General features: G+C 37.1%; 3 protein-coding genes across 3 annotated transcripts; 2 read left to right on the forward strand and 1 right to left on the reverse strand.

The window, feature by feature from the left end:
* Window positions 1-33: 33 nt before the first annotated feature.
* On the forward strand, window positions 34-6,594 carry LOC105312629 (myosin-9-like). The gene is made up of 17 exons (XM_019996039.1): window positions 34-309; window positions 388-481; window positions 550-621; window positions 673-813; window positions 854-1,011; window positions 1,062-1,205; window positions 1,327-1,500; window positions 2,939-3,070; window positions 3,118-3,242; window positions 3,308-4,014; window positions 4,065-4,121; window positions 4,174-4,232; window positions 4,281-5,789; window positions 5,852-6,019; window positions 6,066-6,161; window positions 6,217-6,291; window positions 6,349-6,594. Exons 1-17 carry the CDS (start codon window positions 112-114, stop codon window positions 6,511-6,513), a joined length of 4,074 nt encoding a protein of 1,357 aa, XP_019851598.1. The 5' UTR covers window positions 34-111; the 3' UTR covers window positions 6,514-6,594.
* A 38-nt stretch (window positions 6,595-6,632) lies between these two features.
* LOC100642084 (transcription factor Dp-2-like) lies at window positions 6,633-12,191 on the reverse strand. The gene is made up of 12 exons (XM_003382700.3): window positions 11,910-12,191; window positions 11,688-11,731; window positions 11,091-11,190; window positions 10,780-10,853; window positions 10,564-10,727; window positions 10,375-10,516; window positions 9,756-9,815; window positions 9,493-9,636; window positions 9,115-9,183; window positions 8,829-8,977; window positions 7,658-7,824; window positions 6,633-7,606 (listed from the first exon to the last, which is right to left on the reverse strand). Exons 1-12 carry the CDS (start codon window positions 11,929-11,931, stop codon window positions 6,873-6,875), a joined length of 1,869 nt encoding a protein of 622 aa, XP_003382748.1. The 5' UTR covers window positions 11,932-12,191; the 3' UTR covers window positions 6,633-6,872.
* Window positions 12,192-12,287: 96 nt separating this feature from the next.
* On the forward strand, window positions 12,288-20,784 carry LOC100631430 (tripeptidyl-peptidase 2). The gene is made up of 34 exons (XM_019996049.1): window positions 12,288-12,489; window positions 12,684-12,821; window positions 12,889-12,984; window positions 13,032-13,139; window positions 13,738-13,862; window positions 13,939-14,036; window positions 14,118-14,183; window positions 14,232-14,386; window positions 14,565-14,641; window positions 14,693-14,820; window positions 14,896-14,995; window positions 15,208-15,341; window positions 15,551-15,681; window positions 15,741-15,806; window positions 15,904-16,030; window positions 16,080-16,190; window positions 16,251-16,312; window positions 16,398-16,483; window positions 16,567-16,655; window positions 16,739-16,893; window positions 16,944-17,060; window positions 17,156-17,256; window positions 17,312-17,411; window positions 17,466-17,648; window positions 17,736-17,926; window positions 17,978-18,068; window positions 18,158-18,279; window positions 18,392-18,488; window positions 18,554-18,604; window positions 19,625-19,698; window positions 19,758-19,806; window positions 19,858-19,953; window positions 20,206-20,328; window positions 20,495-20,784. Exons 1-34 carry the CDS (start codon window positions 12,319-12,321, stop codon window positions 20,582-20,584), a joined length of 3,708 nt encoding a protein of 1,235 aa, XP_019851608.1. The 5' UTR covers window positions 12,288-12,318; the 3' UTR covers window positions 20,585-20,784.
* Window positions 20,785-23,485: the final 2,701 nt, after the last annotated feature.

Below are 23,485 nucleotides of genomic sequence, written 5' to 3' on the forward strand. Positions count from 1 at the left end.
ACGCAATTTCCCAAGTGAGGGGGCGTTGCAATAGCAAGGTGTGGCTGGTATTTTATCATAACAGCGCTATCTTTGAATCAAGTAGAGCAACAGTTAAAACTTGCAGCTACTATGTCGGCTGATAAGAGACCAAGCTCTTTGTACGTGGATCTAAAGAACCTCAGGGAGCTGTTCCAAGAGGTGGACAAAGAAGAGAAAGGATACATTGAGTTTGATGGCTTGCAAGAAATGATCTCAAGCATGGAAGAATTTGACCCAAACATGGCTAAAGAGCTTATGGAGACACTGGATAGGGACAAAGATGGGAAAGTTAGTGATGAAATCCTAGCAGATATCATTATACCAGCCCCACCCATCACACCCTTTGTCCCTTTTATTCTTTCCTAGGTAACTTTTGAAGATTTCCAGACATTGTACACTGTAGAGAGAGATGCTATTAAGGAACAGCAGCCCAGTAGTAATTCACTTCATGAAAATAATGGTAAGTGTAATTATCAACATCATGAGCTAATTATTAATTATCACTGCATGTTACATTAATATCTGCAGGCAGATCTTTAAGCATTAGTAGTGACAGTAAGAGATCAAGCCCTTTCATTAGTCCTGATCTACTAACAAGAGGTAAGACACAACTGTCCTCTTTAATTTATTCCTCCTCTTATTCTTGCACAGTTCCTGACTCTCCTGATCTAGCAAGCCATGCCCGATCACTGAGGAGCACCGACTATGACCTCAATGACTCTTCATTTCAACACAGTCCAGCTTCATTTGGAGACATTGTATTGGAAGATACAGGAGGAATAGAGACAACCAGTAAGACTTGAGAATATTGATTAGCATTACTCTATAGCAGATGATGAGTCACCTGTAGTCACATCTCCAAAACCATCACACTCTTTTTATGGTGAGATAAGAAAAGAGCTTGAGCAAATATGTCCAACTGGTATTGTTGAGCAAGAACACGTTTTAAAGCTGTCAAATGCACTAGGACTAGATGCTCCTGATGAACAGGTAGTTATTACATTGGTGCATAAGGTATCCAGCATAACTGTATATAATAGGAGCTACTGTCAACATGGGAGGAATGCAAGGGAGAAACAGTGTCTGTTGAAAGCATGTGTCATTTGTTGCAAGAGAAGGAAAAAATTTCACTTATCAGTTCAGTACCATCTAAACTGAACACAAGGGAAGCATGGCAGACAGAGGTAAGGATCATAACAATGAATGAGCAAGCACGGGGTTGATTAGCTTAATGATTACTATTGCTTGCTAGCAGATCAAGTCTGAAAATGATACACATATACATGTATATAATATCATTCATAGTCTACTATGGATTCTCCATTGGCTCTAAAGGATCCACCAAAGAAGAGGTCAACTCCACACAAGAAGCTCGCAGATGTAGCAGAGGACACTGACAGTTTTGATGAAGATGATACAGCAGGTAGTGACAATGAATGGATTAGTGGAATCAGCTACAATTTCTATGATGTAATGCAGGTATGAATTATTTTATTTTAATTTTAAAAAACTTTGCTAAAAAATCACCACAGTTTTATTACATTTTTGATACATATTGATGTCTTTATGCTATGTAGAAAGTTTGAGCTGTTTCTGACAAATATTCTTCGAGTTACGGCCATTTTTTAAAACGGGCCAATTTTTCAAAAATGCCCAAGGCTATAGCCCTTGTTTTTTTTCCCAAAAAATGATTCCAAAATTACCCCAAATTTTTATTACATTTTCTATTGTATATTGATGTGCTTATGCTATTTAGCAAGTTTGAGTTGTTTCCAACAAATATTTTTGAGTTATGACCAATTTAAAAAACAGGCCAATTTTTTGAAAAATACCCAAGACTATAGCCCATGGTTTTTCCCAAAAAACGGGTCCAAAATCACCCCAAATTTTTATTAAATTTTTTGATACATATTGATGTCTTTATGCTATGTAAAAAGTTTGAGTTAATTCCGACAAATATTTTTTTAGCTATGGCCATTTTTTAAAATGGCCAATTTTTGAAAAATTCCTTGTACTATAGCCCATGATTTTTTCCAAAAAATGAGTCCGAAATCACCCCAAATTTTTATTACATTTTTTGATACATATTGATGTCTTTATGCTATGTAAAAAGTTTGAGTTAATTCCGACAAATATTTTTTTAGCTATGGCCATTTTTTAAAATGGCCAATTTTTGAAAAATTCCTTGTACTATAGCCCATGATTTTTTCCAAAAAATGAGTCCGAAATCACCCCAAATTTTTATTACATTTTTTGATACATATTGATGTCCTTATGCTATGTAGAAAGTTTGAGTTAATTCTGACAAATATTTTTCGAGTTATGGCCATTTTTTTAAATGGCCAATTTCTGGAAAATTCCCTGTACTATACCCCATAATTTTTTCCAAAAAATGGGTCCAAAATCACCCCAATTTTTTATTACATTTTTTGATACATATTGATGTCCTTATGCTATGTAGAAAGTTTGAATTGATTCCGACAAATATTTTTCGAGTTATGGCCATTTTTTTTAATGGCCAATTTCTGGAAAATTCCCTGTACTATAGCCCATGGTTTTTTCCAAAAAATGGACCCGAAATCACTCCAAAATTTTATTACATTTTCTGATACATATTAATCTCCTTATGCCATTTAGCAAGTTTGAGCTGTTTCCGACAAATATTTTTTGAGTTATGGCCATTTTTTAAAAACAGCCAATTTCTGAAAAATTCCCTGTACTATAGCCCATGGTTTTTTCCAAAAAATGGGTCCAAAATCACCCCCAAATTTTTATTACATTTTTTGATACATATTGATGTCCTTATGTTATATAGAAAGTTTGAGCTGTTTCCGATAAATATTTTTCGAGTTATGGCCATTTCAAAATTATAAAAACACATTTTAAAAAACAAGTATGAACATAATCTTAATTTCAGACTACTCCATCAAGAAGACCAAGCTCAGCAAGAGAAGGCTCAAGGTTGTCACGAGGCTATGGTGAGACAAGTCTTCGTCAAACAGCAATGATGAACAGTGATTATAAATCAATGCAAGAGAAGCTGGCCCAGGTAGCTATAATAATAAAACTGCTAAAATTCGATCTACTGTCTTGCAGGCAATGGCTGAGAATGATTCACTAAAGTCAAATTTTGCTCGTGTCGAAGAGGAAAAGAAAAAGCTGATTGCCGAGGGAGAGGAAAGTGTGCAGCTACTGCAGAGGATTAAGGAAGAAGAGATAAAGTGAATGAAAGCTAATAAATATTAAAAATCAATTCTTCTTTTTTACTTCTTTTTTAACATTTTAGTGCTATAAAAAATGACTGTAGCATGAAAATAAAAGAATCAGAGAGATCCTTTACAAGCGAAAGACAGAGCTTACAAGAGAAAGCAGAACAGGAGGTCATCAAATTAAAAGAGGAACTCACAAAGCAAAAGGAAAAGAACAAAACTCTCCAAACTGAGTTGGACTACTACACAAACGATAATGCTAAATTAGTAGAAGATCTACAAGCAATGACATCAGAAATAGAGGAGAAAAAGAACAAGATAGCAAGACTCCATGAGACGTTTGGCATACAAATGGAATCACCTTCGGACACTGACCTTGAAATGCAAGCAAACAGACTCCAGGAACTAGAACGAGACCTCAACGACAACATCCAACTCAACGAAGACCTCAAGTCAAAAATCAGAGAGCTTCAAGACAGAGAGGATGAATGGAAAGAAGAGTGCGAGATGCTCAGAATGAAAATCATTGAAGAGAAGCGACGGAGACAGAAACGAAAATCGAGTGCCATCAGTTTGCCAACATCTCATACAAGCCTTTCCTCAAGCACACTACAGACAAAGAAAAACAGAAGAGCTCTTCCAGAGATTCCTCCACATAGAAGGAGACAGCATGAAGAGACCGACAGTGGCAGTAGACACATCATAGCGACGTATGGAAGTGAAAGCGATTCAATGAGAGAGCATGAGACGTCTGATGATAGTGATGACTTCGAAACAGTATCAAGTACACAAGCTCAAATAGATTTTAAAACATGATTTATTGTATATTGCCAGGTACCAGTCTGCTGGACGAGATCAGACTTGAAGATGACAAGCAAAAATACATGAAAAGTAAAGCAATTTATTGTTTATGTTTCTTTGATCGTTTTTTAAAATTGTATAGAAATGGCAGAGTTGGAAGGAATGAAAGTACAGCTTGAAACAAGCAAAAAAGAATTAGAGGTAAAATTATTATATTCTAAATAAAATCAATTAGTTTCTTTTATGCAGAAGCTCAACTCTAACATGCATTCAGAGAACTTGAAGCTTGAAAAACTCCTTCAGAAATCAAAAGATGATAAATCAAGTCTGGAGTCCCAGTTAGCTCAGGCTAAAGAGGAACATGAAGAAGCTGTATCAACATACATGGTACAGATATACAACATGAAGACTGAGCATGAGGCGGATGAGATTCTAAATCAAGAGCTCAAACAGGAAAACTTTGAGCTCCATTCAAAGCTTCTCCTGACACAAAATCATTTTGAAGAAACAGAAGAGAGACTCAATGAAATAACGAGAGAGAAGCGACAGTTAGAGGGACAGCTCCAGAGTCTGGAGAATCAATTAAAGATGAAAACAAATGAGGCCGGACTAGCAATAAGGGATCTCACAATGAAAGAGGAGGATTATGCTTCATTGCAAGAGAAGATGCAGGAAGTGGAGAATGAGTTGTCTGATCTTCACTTAACTGCCAAAAACTACCTCTCACAGATAGAGCAACTCGAAAAGGAGTTCAAAGAACAGGACTCTAAAAGAATAAAAAATGTCGAGGAATCAAAAGAGATAGCTCCAGCTCTAGAAGCACAAGAGCTCACTTCACCAAAGAAAAGAGAACTGACAGTAACTCCCATTTACACTCCAGCCCCATTGCATTCATCATCTCCATTCCCTTTCTCTCCAACAAGAAGCTTATCAAGTGCAGAAGGACAGTCAGAGATTGTTACCCAAATGAAGTCGCAGCTGGAAGATCTCCAGAGACTTTTGGTACACAAGAGTGGTCAAGATGTCAGTGATACAGAACTGACAGTCATTCAAGAGCTACTGGAGATGAATAATGTACTAGAAGAAAGCATTGCCAGCCAGCAGAGATGGTACAACTCTGAACTGACAACCCGTGATAATTTGATTGAGGATTTACAGAAACTCCTCACTTTTCTCAAATCCCATCTATCAGAGTCTGTTAGCCAGACAACAGAAAACGTTCAAGTTATTCCAGAACTTATACAAGCAATGTGTGATAGGATAGAATCCCTACCAAGAAGCAGTGAAGTGACAACACCTGCAGATGATCATCAAAGAATCCAAGAATTAAAAGAGCTGCTTGAAAAATCAATGGGCGACGTAAGAGAAGGAGAAAAGAAACGGCTGCAGTTAGAGAATATAATAAATAGACAACGGAACGAGCTCAAAGTCATCAATCATCAATTGGGAAAGGCAAAGACACTCGAACTAAAGCATAGCAAAGAGAGGGAAGAAAGAGAGAAACAACTCAAGGAGCAGAATACGAGCTTACAAAATAAGCAAATGGAGTTACTGCAACTGAGGGAGACTGTAGAAAGAATCAATACATCAAGTATGCCTAGTCTCCACAGTAGGGAAATGAGAAAAGGATCAGGGAGTACTGATGAGGAGGAAGATGACTTGGAGCTCCTGCACTCTTCACTGCAGAAAAAATACAGCTTGAGTCTGGTACAGGAGGTGAAGGGAGAGATACAGCGAATGAATAAAGAAATGATTGCAGTGAGCTACTCTAATTGATAAATTTGTAAAAAATTATATGTTCTTTTACACATTTCTTGCAGCATAAAAAGAGTACAGCAACTGCCGAAGAGTTGCTGCATCAATTGCAAAAGGAACTGAGTAGCTTTTATAATGAAATAGTAGGAGAACCAGAAGAGGAAGATGTGGCAAGAGATGGTATCGCAATGCTTAATAGTATAAGGGAAGCATACTATAAACTGCAAGAAAAGGTAAGTGATGCTATTACTATATATATAGCGCGATTGTTGCTTCCAGCTATCAATTGAGAGAGAACTCTTAAAAGAAAGTAGAGAAGATTTTGAAATGAAAGCAACCGAATATGAACAATTATACTCTGAACATGATGAAGAGGTAATAAATATAGGCAGTAATAATCCACACTGTTATAATTATTTTCATAAAATAGATTCAATCAGTCCAGCAAAGAAATGCCCAGAATGAGCAGTATCTCTTGAATCTACTCACAACTCAAGACTCAAGAGTAAGTGTATCAGTCTCTTACTTGTTGCATAATTTACTTCACCCAATATACATGCAGATGAATGAGGAGATGGAAGAGCTGAGGTCTACCAATACTCTATTAGAAGAAGCAATGCACAAGTCACTCACTAGCATAACCCAACTACAAACAGAAAGGACTATACTCATAGACACTTTACAAGCACTGAGTCTGCAAACACTCCATGCACTAAGCACAAGATAATGTACATAAAATGACACATTTTATATGCACACAGATCTTCCTGTCGTTTTTGACATAAAAGATGTTTTACTTAAAATTTAACTTTAGTGAACTAGGCTAACAACTTCACTAGCACTATGTATATTTCAATAATTCCACTACCTTACTACAAGCAGCATTAGGTAGTGCCTCATTATTTTTCAAAGTAAAACAAACAAAAAACAAATAATATAATATACATGCATTATTTCATGTAAGTCAACACAATAATATGATATATCTCTAGTCTTAATATATTCTCTAACGACAGCGCCATGTTAGTCAATACATAGAGTAGTTGTACATGTAATGGAGTCAAAGAAAACAAATATTGATGTTCTTTATGTGCTCAGTGAGACTGGAGGATTTGAAGGGGTTAAAACTGAGGACGTAGAAACCTGTTCAGATTCATCAATAGTAGCAGTCACGCCCCCTCCTTGAGTCTTGCTGCTAGGCAACTCGTCAGACAACGAGGCAATGGAAGGAATGACATTCTCTGATTGTGCAGAGTTTAAGGGTGTGGCAGCTCCACCCATCGCGTACTGCTGCTGCTGCTGCATAAGAATAGACGACTGAAGCGAAGCAATGACCTCCGCCATCTTTGAGGTAACTGAATTCGGTAACGGTTGAACTGTGACAACCTTTGGAGACTGAGAGGAGTGTCCCTTTACCCCAAGGAGACCAGGAGAAGACTGAGGGCGTGGAGAAGAAGTAAAGTTTAATGGGCGAGCGGTAACAGTCCCACCGCGAAGGAAAGAAGAAGAGGAGGGAGAAGTGGTTGGAGGAAGAGAAGATGCTTGCTGGAGCTGCTGCAACTGAGTAATGGCAGCTGCAACCGAGACCGGATTATGAGAATTAACAAGAGCGGCAGCAGCAATTGCAAGAGGAGATGAGGCAGAGAGATTCGAAAAAGAGCCATTACTGTGGTCACTGAGTAGAGGGGTGGGGAGAGAGGGTGGCTGGATACTTGACTGAGTACTGGTGGGCGTGGCAGCAACAGAGACAGGAGGAGGAGGCTCGAATAGAGTAGCTGCTGGTGGAGATTGAGGAATGGTTCTTGAAAGTACGGCCATATCTAGAAAAGAGAGAATTTTAAAAATTAGAATTCAAAAAAAACCGTGCTTACCATCAATAACTGGCTCAAATATTTTTGGTAGAGTTGCTTTAGCTTCAGCAATAGAGCGAGTGCTGACTTTACCGGAGTTGAGACCACAGTCCAGGTCCATCTTATTTAATATATCAACATCTTGATGCAACTCAAATGTATTGTCAAATGTGAATACATACTCAGACCTAATGAGAGGAAAGGGAGAGATAATGAATAAAAAATACAAGAACACACACACACACACACACACACACACACTGCTGTGTGCAACATGATTATTATTGTTATACTATGGATGGCATTAGGAAATGTGCATGACAAGCAACAGTAGACAAACATGCTGAGTCAGTAGACACTAATAATAACTCACACACACAATACACATACATGTATCAACACATAGACCTGAAATAATTAGCTTATTTCCTTGTACAAAAATGTCTATGGTAAAAATGACTCTGAAATCACTCCAAATTTTTATTACATTTTCTAATACATATTGATGTCCTTATGTTATACAAAAAGTTTGAGCTGATTCCGACAAAAATTTTTCAAGTTATGGCCATTTTAAAAATATGCCAATTTCTAAAAAATACCCTGTACTATAGCCCATGGTTTTTTCTAAAAAATGGCTCCAAAATCACCTCAAATTTTTATTACATTTTTTGATACATATTGATGTCCTTATGCTATGTAAAAAGTTTGAGCTGATTCCAACAAAAATTTTTAAAGTTATGGCCATTAAAAAATGCAAATTTCTAAAAAAATACCCTGCACTATAGCACATAGTTTTTTTTTCCAAAAATGGCTCTGAAATCACCCCAAATTTTTATTACATTTTTTTGATACATATTGATGTCCTTATGCTATGTAAAAAGTTTGAGCTGATTCCAACAAAAATTTTTAAAGTTATGGCCATTAAAAAAATGCAAATTTCTAAAAAAAATACCCTGCACTATAGCACATAGTTTTTTTTCCAAAAATGGGTCTAAAATCACCCCAAATTTTAATGACACTTTCTGATACATATTGATGTCCTTATGCCATGTAGAAAATTTGAGCTCATTCCAAGCATGAACTTTTGAGTTATGAGTAGTCCAGAGTTGCATGAGCAACACATGCACACACAGCACATTACATAACATACATACACAAAGTGATAATTATTGTAAAGCAACATGTGACATACTTGTCACTGGATATGCTGCAATCAATGGTAGTGTTCTTGTTTGTATTGACGAGTATAAATGGCAAACCAATGGCAGAGTTTTGACTGGGGGACTCCCCAGCTGCTGCTTTATCACGATTTCTCTTAATGAGATTCTTCAAAGTTAGGATCTAGAGAGAAGAATGAGAATAATGAAAACACACACATGTACATGCACACTATATATTACAAAAGATACATAGAAACAACAAAGGGTACATGACTCCATCACACGTGTAATACAATGCAAGACATCTTCCTTGCTTACTTGTAAGACTAGATCGTGTAGCTCAGACGTCTTTTTAGATATACGCTCTTCCTGTTGTGATAATTCCATCTAAATCAATAAACGTGTAATAATAATATTAATGTCAGTTACCACAAAAACCTCAATAAAGCAACACACAGAATATAATACTAATGAAATATAGTGGTTGCTAGGAAGACACACTAGTAAGAGGCGTGTCAAACTGGCCTCTGTACATACAAGGAAATACCCTGGTTTCTATTACACAAGAAATTAAATTTTACATGTAATACTATAAATACTAAAAATAAAACAATTATAATAACACTGAAACACTACAAAATACGTTAACAAAGAGATAAAAGAAAAGGAATAAAAGATGAGAGGGACCTTGTGTACCTGGATATGCTCGCATTCTTGTACTGAGTTTGTAGGCAGTCCTATCCAGTGAATGTCCTTCTTTTCTTTATTAATGATATTCATAGCCATCAATACATTGAGTGCGTCATAGACACGTCTTCTTATGTTTTTCTGATCAATTTGCTAGAAACAGAAAGACAGAGACATTACCTATGAAACCTGTTATGGCTACAATTAATTACACGCTGTAATTCCTCTTTCATTCCTTCCTCTCTCTGTATCCCTCTCTCTTTCTCTCTCACCCCATCTTGTCCTGATCTTCTCTCAGCTTCACCAAATTCTTTCACCAATTCATCAGCAACCTACAGTAGAATAGGCAGATCAATACTATTAACCAATGCACAGTGACTGAAGGCATAACATGTACATGTACATCATTCCAGACCCAATAGACACTACTGGTGATAGAGATTTCAAGGAACTGACTTTGTATACTATACATGTACACAGAAAAACCATAATTATGATCTCTGATAAAAGAATGCATTAGGACACTACCCACTAGCTAGGTTAACCTCATATTTAATTAAACATAACCCAAGGTGGTTTAATGTTCACTTAGCATGAGGCACTTTGCCTTTATTAAATTACATGTACTCATGCACAAGACCAGTAAAAGAAACCACATACAAGGAAACATGTCAAGCATCAGTCCATAGACATCTATATATGGTATCACTGTAACCTCAATATAGAGGAGCATCAACTGAGGGATCAGCTGATTAATAGTTGGAACAGCTGTAGTTTTAATTACAGAGCCACATATAAACATAATAGTGTGGGCTCCATACCTCAGGCCTACATTTGCAAGACTTATCCCACACCACATTCTCCCTCCCTCTCCTTCTCTCCCCCCCTTACCTCATTGTATGTAGTTCGTCCTTTCTCTCTCACTTTCTCACAGACCAGCTGAGAGAAATGCCTCAATCCTTTGCTCTGTTTCTCTGAAGTAGGAGCACCTCTACCACCTCCACTGGACGGGGCACACTTCCTCCTCTTCACACTAAAGTCATATGATACAATACACCACAAGAAACCTTATATCGTTACCTGTCGTCATGATCTGCCACAGGGAGTCGTCCTCTTTTACGAGTACTGACAGGTGTCACTTGAGTAGGTGTGGTCACAGGACCAGGGGCTGGAGAGGACGAGGTGTTCTTCGCTGGTGGTGGTTTTTGAGAACTGTTTGCAGCAGCAGCCATTGATAATATTTGCTAAGAGAAGAAGAGCACAAATTAACACGTGAATCCTCTTTCCTTCTCTTACTAAATTCTGATCCCGTGCGCCACTCTCTCCTCCTCTCGTCCCAAGTAAAGAATTGATAAGATTTTTTGCATCACCTACAAATAATAATAATAATAATAATAATAATAATAATAATAATAATAATAATAATAATAATAATAATAATAATACTATAGGCTATCATATTCTTGCAATACATTACATGCAGACACGACCCAACAATAAACAAAACATGCATATATGCACCTGCCCATCTCTGCACAGCTGATGACCACATGAGCTGTAAGACCACAACTCAACCTCCCTCTCCCTCTCTCTCTCATCTTCCTTACTTGTTAAACCTGCTGCTAAGCTAGCAGCTGTTTCATCCATTATACTCTCATTGACACTACCACCATTACTACTACCAGCAGGTCCATTACCTGTACTTGACTGGATTCAAGTACAGAGAGGAGGAAAAGAGGAGGAGAGAGGAGGAGAGGGAGAGAGGGGGAGAGAGAGAGTTAACATAAAACATGTACATTGACATACCAAAATAATAATGATGTTATACTGTACACAAAATATTTTCTAAAATGGCAACAGCATAGCATGACATGAAAACAACACTAACCGTTTTAATTATTAATTATAAGCATTATTACAAATGTTCTTATACGTGTCACATAGCAGTCAAGCACACATACATATCAGAGACATACACGAGTTTAAACAAAAGACAAAAAGAGAAGAAAAAGCTATGTACATGTAATAGGAAGAAGAGACTATGTAATTAGTGTAATTGCAACAATCACACATACAATGTGCATTGTAATTTATAAATGAACTAGAGTGTGATCTGATACATAGTATTCTGACTCTGTTTTGAATGTATTCTATTTAATGTGACATGAAGGCACTCATGTACATGTACACGTTGGCCTACTCACCATAACTGGGTAAGAGGAGGAGGAAGAGGGGGAAGGAGCTAAACCTAGAGAATTGAAAGAGAAAGGAATCCCCAGCTGCTACCACAAATACATGACACATCATAATACTATAACATAATAATGATAAAAATACATGTCTGTTTTTGGAAGGAATACATAACATTAAATGAAACCACAGAAAAATAAAGATAATAAGAGAGAGGGGAGAGTGAGGGGCATTACCATCTTCTCTCTGATTAGACATTTTAGAAGCTAAAAATAAGAGCGTGTGAGAGAGAGGAGAAGGAGGATTATTCAGCCAGTGAAGCAGGGCCGACTATTGCGTCGAAACGAGAGGCACACACAAAACTAGGCCTGCAGGGAAAACTGTCTTAAAGATGCAGTCAAATTGAGGGGAGCCTATAAAGGAGAGGGGTCTTGAGAGAGACAGAGAGAACAGACAAGAAAAGAAGATGAGTGGATCAGCAGCTCTCTCTCTTTGGCTCTTTCTCCGCGAAAATCTACTGCGCATGCGCAATAGGGATGGGGAGGAAACCTGTTACCATAACAACGATCAACTGAGCCACACCTCTAATCGTCATGGTAACAGGCTCCGCCCTTACAATTTGGCTCAAGTCCCACCCATTTTAAGATGGCATCCGATGAGACGGACGATCTAAAACCTTTTCCAGAGCACTGCCTGATACCAAAGAAAGAGACTGGAGCTGAGAGGTTCCTCTCTCGTTTCCCTGAGCATAACGGGAAGAATGTGGTCATTGCTATACTGGATACGGGAGTGGATCCTGGCGCCCCTGGACTCAGTGTAAGAGACACTGTCTTCTTTTCAGAGGACAATGCATTTTTTGGGAAATTTTACAAGTGTCTTTTAACAATAGGGTCTGTGGGTTATGGTTAATGCATGTACATATACATCTCTATTTGCCTATAAACGTTGATTACTACACTGTAATCTGTTGCTAGAGATGTGCTAATATTATAGTTGTTATTTTATTATAGAAAACCCCGGATGGTAAATCAAAGATACTGGGACTGTATGACTCAAGTGGGAGTGGTGATGTTGATACCAGTGTGGTACGCACCACCACAAGAGAGATCGGACGCGTTATTGATGGACTAACTGGAAGGAAATTAAAAGTATCACTCCATTACATTATCATGTGATTAAAGTATTGTCTGTGTGTGTTTTCTTTTTTTACTTAAGATACCTAATGGTTGGACTAACCCCAGTGGCAAGTGGCATGTTGGGGTGAAAGCAGCTTTTGAGCTATTTCCTAATCTCCTCAAGACGAGACTCCAGGTTAGTTTATTAAAATCACAAATAGAATATCCTTCTTTTTTTTGTAGAAAGAATTTGTTGAGAAGGAATGGAATCCAGCTCATTTACGTGCTCTAGCTGAGGCTGAGAGAGAATTAAGAGACTTTGAGCTTCACAACAGAATTGATGGGAACATAGTAAGGACACCTCAACGTGCTAATGAGTGCAATCATGTGGTGTTTCTGCTCTTGTAATGTATGTTCAGTTTAGGATTATAGCATAAATTTTAGTGATGAGCGAGTCCGGAGTAGTCGTTCTTTCAATTCCAAATGGAATCCTACTTGTATTAAAAGAGAAGTGGGAATTGTTTGAAACGATTCTCAATTAAGCCGCACCCTTTAATATTAATAATAGTTAATAAACCAGTAGATTGCTGTAATAGATAACACGTTCATAGACGTAGTATTTGGAATCAGTATCCAGACAATTTCATTGATTCCAGTCTCAAAGTATTTAGAATCGGAATCGATTGCAAATGTCTGGATTCACCCATCTTTAATGTTAATGTTTATTAAAGAATTCATTGGTAAAATGTATTGCGGGGACTTTTAGTTTTTCCCCTTCCAAAAAATATAAAGACCGCCATTTTGAAATAGGGTCAATCCTACAAAGAATATGATCTTGGCCCTGGCCTATTTATTGCAACTTTTTTGGAAATAGCATTGTGGGGCGTCCTCATAATTGTTATTACTAACCACATGTTAACAACTGTATGGCTTCTTTATCTTCCTTTAGAAAAACAGATTGAAGAAAGAGGATCTCCAGGCTAGAGTTGACATCCTAAACAGTTTAAATTCAAAGAATAACATAGCAGGACCTTTCTATGATTGCATTGTGTTTAATGATGGATCCTATTGGAAGTAAGAGCAGAGAAAGAATAAGAGTGGTTTATCCTCTAGGTGGTTGCTTATAATCTATTAATGCTCCTCTCACTAGAGCTGCTATTGATACAACCAAAGATGGCGATCTTCGTGACATTCCTTGTCTTTGCTCGTACAAAATAGCACAGCATTGGGTCAAGTTTGGATATAATGGTATAATAATGCATATATTGTACATAAAACATGTAATTTGTATTACTAATCTCTCTCTCTCTCTCCCTCTTTCTACTCTAGATATGTTTAATTATTCAGTTAACGTCTATGACAATGGTAATCTTCTGAGCATTGTTACCACTGGAGGTCAGTCTAGTATTCACTCGCTCAATCCTCTCATCCTCTCTTCTCCAGGTTCTCACGGGACTCACGTGGCATCAATTGCAGCTGCTTATTTCCCATCATCTCCTGAGAAGAATGGTGTGGCCCCTGGGGCACAGATCATTGGTATTAAAGTTGGTGACACTAGACTGAGTACAATGGAGACTGGGCCATCTCTTCTTAGAGCTGTAAATAAGAGAGAGAGGGAGAGAGGGAGAGAGGGGTTAGGGGAAGGGGAGGGGGAGAGCGAGAAGGAGAGAGAGAGGGGAGAGAACCTTTAGTTATAAATATGTACTGAATGTGCATGTACTGTTTTTGTTGTGGCGTGGTATTGAAAATGATGTTTATCTTTCTCTTTCTTTATAGTGCAACATATTAGCTGAGCTTCATTGTGATCTTATCAATTACAGTTATGGCGAGGCATCTCACTGGACCAATAAAGGGTATGCATATCCACATGTACAAATTTAACTTTTTTATTTTTATTATCATAGAGCTGTATTAGAGGAATTCATATCACTAGTTAGGAAGCACAATGTTGTATTTGTAACTAGTGCTGGCAACAATGGACCAGGACTGAGTACTGTTGGGTGCCCTGGGGGAAACACTGAAGCACTCATTGGTAAGAGACATCATCTCCCTTTCTCTCTCCCCTCCGATTCTCTTTACCTTATTCACTTTTCCTCCATTACAAAAGGCGTTGGTGCTTATGTATCTCCAGACATGATGGAAGGTACATATTCCATGCTGAAATCAAAACCAGGCATACCTTACACATGGAGCTCCAGAGGACCAGCGTAAGTCATGTACATATACATGTACTATAATTCATCTACAAATACATGTACATGTATGTACATGTTACATGTACTATGATCTATGTACATGGGTATGGGTCACTACGGGGAAGGTATACATTCATCATAGTAGATGTACATGTACTTGCATGATCTTTGATCAACTTTTGAAATTTGAAGCAATTCTTATGTTATAATGTTATTTATCTTAGTGCTGATGGTGATCTTGGTGTCTCAGTCACTGCTCCCGGCGGTGCATTCACATCAGTGCCAACGTGGACACTCCAGTGCAGTCAAATGATGAACGGTACCTCAATGTCATCTCCCAATACTTGTGGAAACATTGGTACGAAATGAATTATCTTTTAATGGAGAGTGTGTGGGCATATTTATGTGTATACATGTAGTTTGTGTCTGCTGGTTTAGTGTAGGATGTGAGTTTTGGTTTAGAATTAATTGTCTCCTCACTTGTTCATTGCTACATGTATGTACATGCACATGTACATTAAATGTATTTCTTACTTTTCCTTTCTCTTAATTCTCTCCCTCTTCCAGCTCTGCTATTATCAGCTATTAAGTACAGGGGCTATGACTATACTCCAGCTCTTATAAAGAGGGTCATTGAAAAGACAGCAACTCCTTTAGGATCTCACGATCCCTTCTCCATTGGACATGGAGTTATCCAGGTGCACTCTGACTAAATATACTGTAATTATAACCTACTCTACCTCTACTGTATGCATAGGTTGACAAAGCTTATGATTATTTCAGAGAGATTACTACACTACCAACCACCCCAGTTGATTTTAGGGTATGAGTGGCTATACTCCTGTAGTTTGAATGCGTTTTACTAACTGTTATTTCCTTCTACTACTACTACTACATGTACATGTACATGTAATGTGCAGGTATCTGTCAGTGGTTTACAGGGACAGCAGTCAAAGTGTAGGGGTATCTACTTGAGGGAGCCTCATCATTTCAAGCGATCCACTCATCACCTTGTCACAGTTGACCCTTGCTTCCCTGAGGACACCAGTAACTATGAGCGTTATTATTATTTGTCTTATTTATGTTTGTACTACATGTGGTTGGATTTTAGGCCCTCGTGATAAATTGGACTTTACCGAGAGGATCACTCTTGTTCCTACGCAGCCATGGGTCCACTCATCCAAGCACATTATACTAGCATCATCAGGTTAGTGTACCTGTCTGATATATGATCAACTCTTTCTCTCTCTCTCTCTCATACATGTAGGAAGACAGTTTAGTGTGACTATTGATGAGTCTGGTCTTGAACCAGGAGCTCATTATGCTGAAGTAAGTTCATTAAAATATTTTTAATGTCTTTTCCTCTTCTTTTCCTTCTATCCTCCTACTGGGTTATTCCCTCCCTCCCTCCTAGGTTCTTGGTTATGGTTCCAGAGAAGACAAAGGCCCGTTGTTTAGATTGCCAGTGACAGTTATAATGCCGACACCTTTAACAGACAAGTTAGAGAACAGTATATGTACATGTCTACATGTAGGATTATTTATTTATGTACATTATTATATTTCTGATTGCTTTATGTTAGGTTTACTTTTGATTGCCCTCAGCTCCAGTTATCTCATTCAACTATTAAGAGATATTTCTTTCATGTACCAACTGAAGCAACATGGGCAGGCAAGGAGAATAATAATAATAATAATTATTATTATTATTGTTATTATTATTATTGTTATTATTATTATTGTTATTGTTATTAGAATTAAAGTTTACAAGCCACAATGAAGTGACTCGCTCTAAGCTTTGGGTGCACACCATTCACCTTTTGCCAGAGAAAGCTTACAGAGAGAAAGAAACCTTAGACTCCATCATACTAGAACCAGAAGCAAGCAACACGCTCATCGTCCCAACTGTGGTAAGAGCCCCGTTTCTATGGTAACCGGTTGTTATGGCAACTGTTGCTAGGGTGGACATACAATGGAGCTGGTTGTGACCCAGTATTGGACAGAGCTCCATCCGCTGACTGTGTCTTTTAATGTTTCATTTCATAGTCTGTGTCCCTCATCCAATAACTTTATACTGGTGAGCACATGTGCATGTACACAATATGTACATGTACATGTATTTGTAGTACAGTTACATGTATATCTTTGATGCTATATGTCTTCCTCTCTTAGCATTCCAACACATCATGGACAAGACTTGATGTGTCCTGCAATTACAGACTAGAGGAGCTGTATCCTGAATTCAAACTAACTCACCACTGCCTAGCAAGACGGTATAACTTGTGTTTGTTGTGAATGGTATATCTTTATTGTGTTGTTGTTTAATAGGCCAACTGAAGCTGTTATCAAGCCATTGAGTAACACAAGGCAAGTTCTAATAGATGGTAAACAGATTTATGAACTAAGACTCACGTATAACTTCTATTTGGTAAGTGAGGGATATTGTACAAATGAAGCACTCTTTGCTTCCTTTCTGCTATAGAGTAAGACGTGTGAAGTGAGACCCAATGCTCATTTATTGAGTGATTTATTGTATGAGAGTCCTTTCTGTGGTCAGCTCTGGATGGTTTATAGCTCAAATAAACAACTGATGGGATCTGGTGATGCATACCCTAAGAATTACTCAGTCAAACTTGATAAAGGGAACTATACTGTTATACTGCAGGTAATGCGTCAATGCATGGATAGTAGTAGCAATTAAGATCCTTCAATAAATTAATGTATTCCTTTTCTCCTTGTCACTTCTTTTAAGGTTCGTCATGCTACCAGATCAGAGTTGGAGTCACTCAAGGACCTGCCCATCACCATTGAGATCAAGATGCCTACTTACATACTAGTGGATATTAGCCCAACACGCTGCGGTCAGACCAAGTGGGGATCCACCATAACAGCTAAGCCAGGCTCTACTCTACCCCTGTATGTATTTGGGCCTTCAGATGACAGGTACCTCCTTGTCATACATGGTACATATACTAAGTTATCATTTGTGTTTAGAGTAAGTAAGTCAGCTGGTCCTAACACCAGTCCTGGTGATTTCTTGACTGGAACATTCACTCTATCAAAGAATGACTTAGTCAAAAAGAAAGTAATTATGCTCTCAATCATAATCCTTATCTCTTATGTGATTCTTATAAATATACATGTATATTATTATTCTTGTGGTTGTATTTGTAGGTAGTGTATCCTGTTCAGTATATTCTTGGTCCTAAAGCTAGCAGAGGTAACTCTGGCCCTCCCAAGAAGAAGGAAAAGGATTACGAGGGAGCTCTTAAAGAATTTAGACTTCACTGGATGAGGTCTGACATTAGCTTGAAGGCCATTATTATTGCATTATTATTATTATTATTACTATTATTATTATTACTATTATTATTATTATTATTATTATTATTATTATTATTATTTTAGCAAAGGGAAAGTTAGTCCTGCTGAGCTAGAGGAAGAATTTGGTGATGATTTAGAGTTCCTGATGGCTAGACTAACAATGATTGAAGCCGACAAAAAAGTAACAGAATTAAATTATTATCATCACTATATGCTGTATGTATTGATGCTTACCTTTCTCTTCAGAATGTATGGGGTGAGGAAGTTGCTACTATAGTGAGCAAGATCCAATCACAGGTATTCAACCCATCCATCACTGATTGCTAATGCAGGGTTTCTCACATTTGGAGCTACTTCAAAAATTTATTAAAAGTCCAAATTTGATCAGAATCAGCTCAAAGTTGATAGACAGCATAAGGACATAATCAGAAAGAATTAAAAATGAAGAATTTTCTCATAGTCATTTTTGGTGAAATTTGGCCAAAATCCCTGTATTGTAGTACAGGGACTTTGGCTCGATTTTGGAGCAACTTAAAAAATTCATAAAAAATTCATATTTGATTGGAATCAGCTCAAACTTGCTACACAACATAAGAACATGTATATGTATCAGGAAAAATTATAAAAATGAAAAATTCTCTCCTAGTCATTTTTGATGAAATTTGGCCAAAATCCCTGTACTATAGTACAGGGACTTTGACTCAATTTTGGAGCAACTTTAACAAGCGTAACAGGGTAAAAAATATTCCTATAATTGATTTCACCACCTTGCAAGTACAACTTGGTCATTATTAAGACTTATAGAGGTTCTCTCTACCTTCTAATGCTTCTAGAGAAGTCTTTAGATAGTATCTCTATGTTCTCTTGCTGTTAGAAAGCTCTTAACTTTGTCCCATGTGTAAGCCGCCATTTTGTTTGCCGTGGCCACACCCACTCATGTAAAGGAGCGTGGGCGGGTGGTTGCTAAGGCTTGTTACGTTATTTCTCCAATACAACGTGTATAGAAGAAATGTAAGTGTGGACATACAAATAAATAAATATATAGATAGCGCGACGGTGAAATCAATTATAGGAACGACCTGGGGGCTACGCCCCCAGGTCGTTAAAAATTTATAATAAATTCATATTTGATTGGAATCAGCTCAAACTTGCTACACAGCATAAGAACATGTATATGTATCAGAAAAAAATTATAAAAATGGAGAATTCTTTCCTTGTGATTTTTGTCGAAATACCCTGTGTTATAGCACAGGGTTTTTTCCTAATTTTTGATCAACTTGAAAATCCACTGATAAGTTCATTTTACTAATGATGTAGATTAATGTAGACGAGATATTGGCACAGCAAGGGACAAAGACTGACCTATCACAAGATGCCTCAGAGAGATCAAGGTAATCCTTATCAATCGTATCATGATACTCTCATTCAATATGCATTTGTACAATCATAGTACTCTTGATAAGCAGAAGGCTACTCTTATTGAAACAAGGATGCTTGAGGTAATTGGATTGACCACACTGATACATTTATGTCCCCCTCTTTCTCTCTAGTCTTCTCTGTTATTCAGACAGGATCCTGTTAATATTAGTCACTTATTAGTTATTTATACTGAACTGAACAAGCTATTGGATCAGAAGGACAGCAAGGTATTGAGTTTGCTTGTGTTAGTACTCTTGCATCATTCTCAAGACATGTAATTGTTATTCTTGGGAATTGGGATCTGATAATACACGAATATCTCATTGAATTTGATTTTGATTGCATGTTGTTGTTGTTTTTGTGAGTTTAACTTTTTATTTGTATATTTTACTGAACTGTGTTTAGTTTTTTAAATCTTGTTTGTTAATGCAATGCATGTGCATTCATGATGCTCATATGTTCATCATAATATTGATTAGCTAAAAGGATTCAAACTGAAGCTAAGTGAATCCCTTGGTTTTCATGGACTGACTGCAAAACTCATTGAAGAGGAAATGAATGATAAAGGACACAACAGAGTGTTTGAAGAGAAATTAGTTAAAGTGAGAGAGAGAGAGAGAGAGGGGAGAGAGAGCGAGAGAGAGAGTGAGAGAGAGAGAGAGAGAGAGAGAGAGAGAGAGAGAGAGAGGGAGAGAGAGAGTGAGAGAGAGAGAGAGGAGGGATACACAAGTCCTTAAAAATGACAATGTATTATTTTTCTTTTTGTAGTTGTATAGAAAGTTGGGCTGGGAGCATGCAGCTGTGTTGACAGAAGGCTGGATACCAAGAAAATATTCAAATAATTATCAAATATTCTGATGATGAAGAAAAATAACTAATTTATTAGATGCTAATAGGACAGAATAATAATATATTAATCTTCGTATTAAGTTTTTAAATAACTATGATTACAGTATTACTATGATTACAGTTTTGTCTACCAAGCCACTGTTAGTTAATGTCATTAGCATTGTTATTGTTGTTATTTTAATAATCAAGACTATTGTTAATCTTTTTAATGGCGTAGTGTTATTTTTCATTCTATATATGCCTACTGTTGCTTAGTGAATATAGTGCAATATTTTCTTGTGTCACTCTTTTTATAAAGCTTGAAGTGTGTATGTGTGTAGGATAAACAAAAAGTGATTTCTTTTGTAACTAGTCTGGGCATAATTATAACTGAAATCACAATTCTTATTGTAAAGGTGTAATTGGGAATTATTATCATTATTATTATACAACAACAACAGCAATAACAATTATTATTATTATTATTTTGTTTATTACTGTAACTAAAGGTTACCATAGATAGTCTACTATCTATGAGGTTACGACAAATGAGATTACTTGTATTTGTTGTTATAAATGAGTAAATGATTATTTTGAAATGTTTAGTAAAGTCATAGATATGGTAGAGTTGTGTTTTTGTTATGATTTTTAATAGATAACTTTCCTCTCTCTGTAATCAGTGACTTTTATGCTATCAACTGTGTGCAGCCTATATTTTGGACTAAATACTAAAAGGAAGTAAACCCTAAGAGGAAACTGAAGGACACTATTGCACATGCGGTTTCCTTAACTTGATTGTACTGGTAGTATATATACCACTAGTCTTATTATGCACCCAGATTAATTTGTGTCGTCTATTTCTTTGTTGACATGTTTTTATTGCAATTGGTTGGATTTATCTTTTTGCTGAGTGTCAGTGAAGTTATTAGTCAATGTCCACCTTCCTCAGGTAAGACACTGGATGTGTATAATAACAACTGTATAGGTTTTTATAGGTATCTACCTTTTGCGTAATGGAATCTGTTATCCTAATGGATCATATTTTTGGGATGAAACTGTCAATGCAGCTAATGAAGCTATATCATGTGTGTTATCTGGTACTAGTCTAACTACTGGTCAGTGGGTTAGAGTTGCTGATCCTGATGATCCTGTTGACTGTGACAATACTAACAATGATCCTTTTCGTTGTACTTCTGTCACTTCGCCTAATGCTACTCTCAGTCTTTATCTTGCTCAGGGACTACCAGCAGCTCAAGAAGGCTGGTACAAGTGTTGCCTACCCACTGATTGTTCAGATCCTAACACTAACACCATCTTTGCTAATATATTCAGTAAGAAGAGACTATAATCACTTACTGATGTAATAATTTTCATTTGTAGGATATGCAGAGATAGAATCATTTACTGCTGATCTTCCTTCTGATATGACAGTATATCCTCAGGAATACAAACTGAATTGTACTAAAATTGGACACTATCGCTATGATATTAGCATGAACATTGGTAGTACTGCACTGGCTAGTTATACTAATTGTGATGATCGAAGTAGTACTTGTCCTGGTACTGAGTTAGTTAGTTTTAGCAACACATTAAGATATACTGTTAATATCACATGGGATGGAATAAATGTCAGTAGTGGATCAATCAGTCAATCAACCACTGGAGATCAAATGTATCAGTGTGTAGTGCAAGTTGCTGGTCAACCAACTAGAACACGTGATATAATTGTAAAAGGTAATGTTTATGAATGCTAATAATTCTTGATACCAATAATATTAGTACCAGCAACTGCTCCCTCTTCTCTTACTGAGGTTAACAAGACAGCTACCACTATCACTGTCAGTTGGAATGCACTTGATTCATCTGATGCTGATGGATACGTAGTCAATGTCACTAGTGACACAGACACTGTGCAGACAGTACAGGTGGAGGGAAGTAGTAATAATACAATCACACTGAATGGACTGAGAGGAGGAACAACTTATAGCATCACAGTCAGAGCCTATCAACAATTACTGGGACCTGCTAGTACAATCAGTGTACAGACCTTACCAGGTATTGCTACTGCACCTTTTAATGTACTTGTAACATTGTTGATGTATTTCTAGTTATTAATTCAATCAATTGGACACTAGTCTCATCCATTACACAACTCAATAACACTCAATATTGTATTGATTGTCTCACAACTACTGATATAAATCCTTCAACTAATGTTTACTGGTTAGTGAATGGAGTGATGAAGAGTAACTCAAATTATTCATTAATTGATGTCCTGACATACAACAACACACTACTGGTATATCCTGATCCACTGGGAGTGTCAGTTAATGTTACCTGTATAGCAATGATTGGAGGAGTCAACTACAGTCAATCTGTGATATTACATGGTATGATTATACTTTAATCAATAGTAGATACCTTTGTCTCTTTTCTAGCTCCTAGTTGTCCTCCAAATAATATGCGAGGGTTTATATTAAATGCTAATAGTATCAAAGTGAACTGGACCAATTCATCAGAGACTAATGGATATGTGATTGAGTATACTACTGGAGGTGTAACCAGGAATGTAGTATCCACCAGTGAAGATGAAATTATACTAACAGATCTCTCACCAATGAGTACCTATACCATCAGTGTGTACTCATATATAGATCTTCCTTCAGTTAATAGTACAGTGACAGTGTTAAGATTTAATGGTGAGTTATTATGATTGAGAGAGTGTAATTGATATGTGTTGTAGTTCCTAGTCCAGTAACTAGTCTCTCAGTATCTAATGTGTCAACCACTGGTATTACAGTAAACTGGACTATTCCCAGCAGTGACAACTATGTAACAAACTACACCATCTCCTATACTCCATCTTGTCCGGAGTTATCATCAGTGAATGAGACAGTCTCTGTTGCTCCTCATCAGTCCACTACAACATAC

This window comes from Amphimedon queenslandica, unplaced genomic scaffold (genome assembly GCF_000090795.2).
Source record: "Amphimedon queenslandica unplaced genomic scaffold, v1.1 AMPQUscaffold_13520, whole genome shotgun sequence".
In the NCBI taxonomy this organism is placed as follows: domain Eukaryota; kingdom Metazoa; phylum Porifera; class Demospongiae; order Haplosclerida; family Niphatidae; genus Amphimedon; species Amphimedon queenslandica.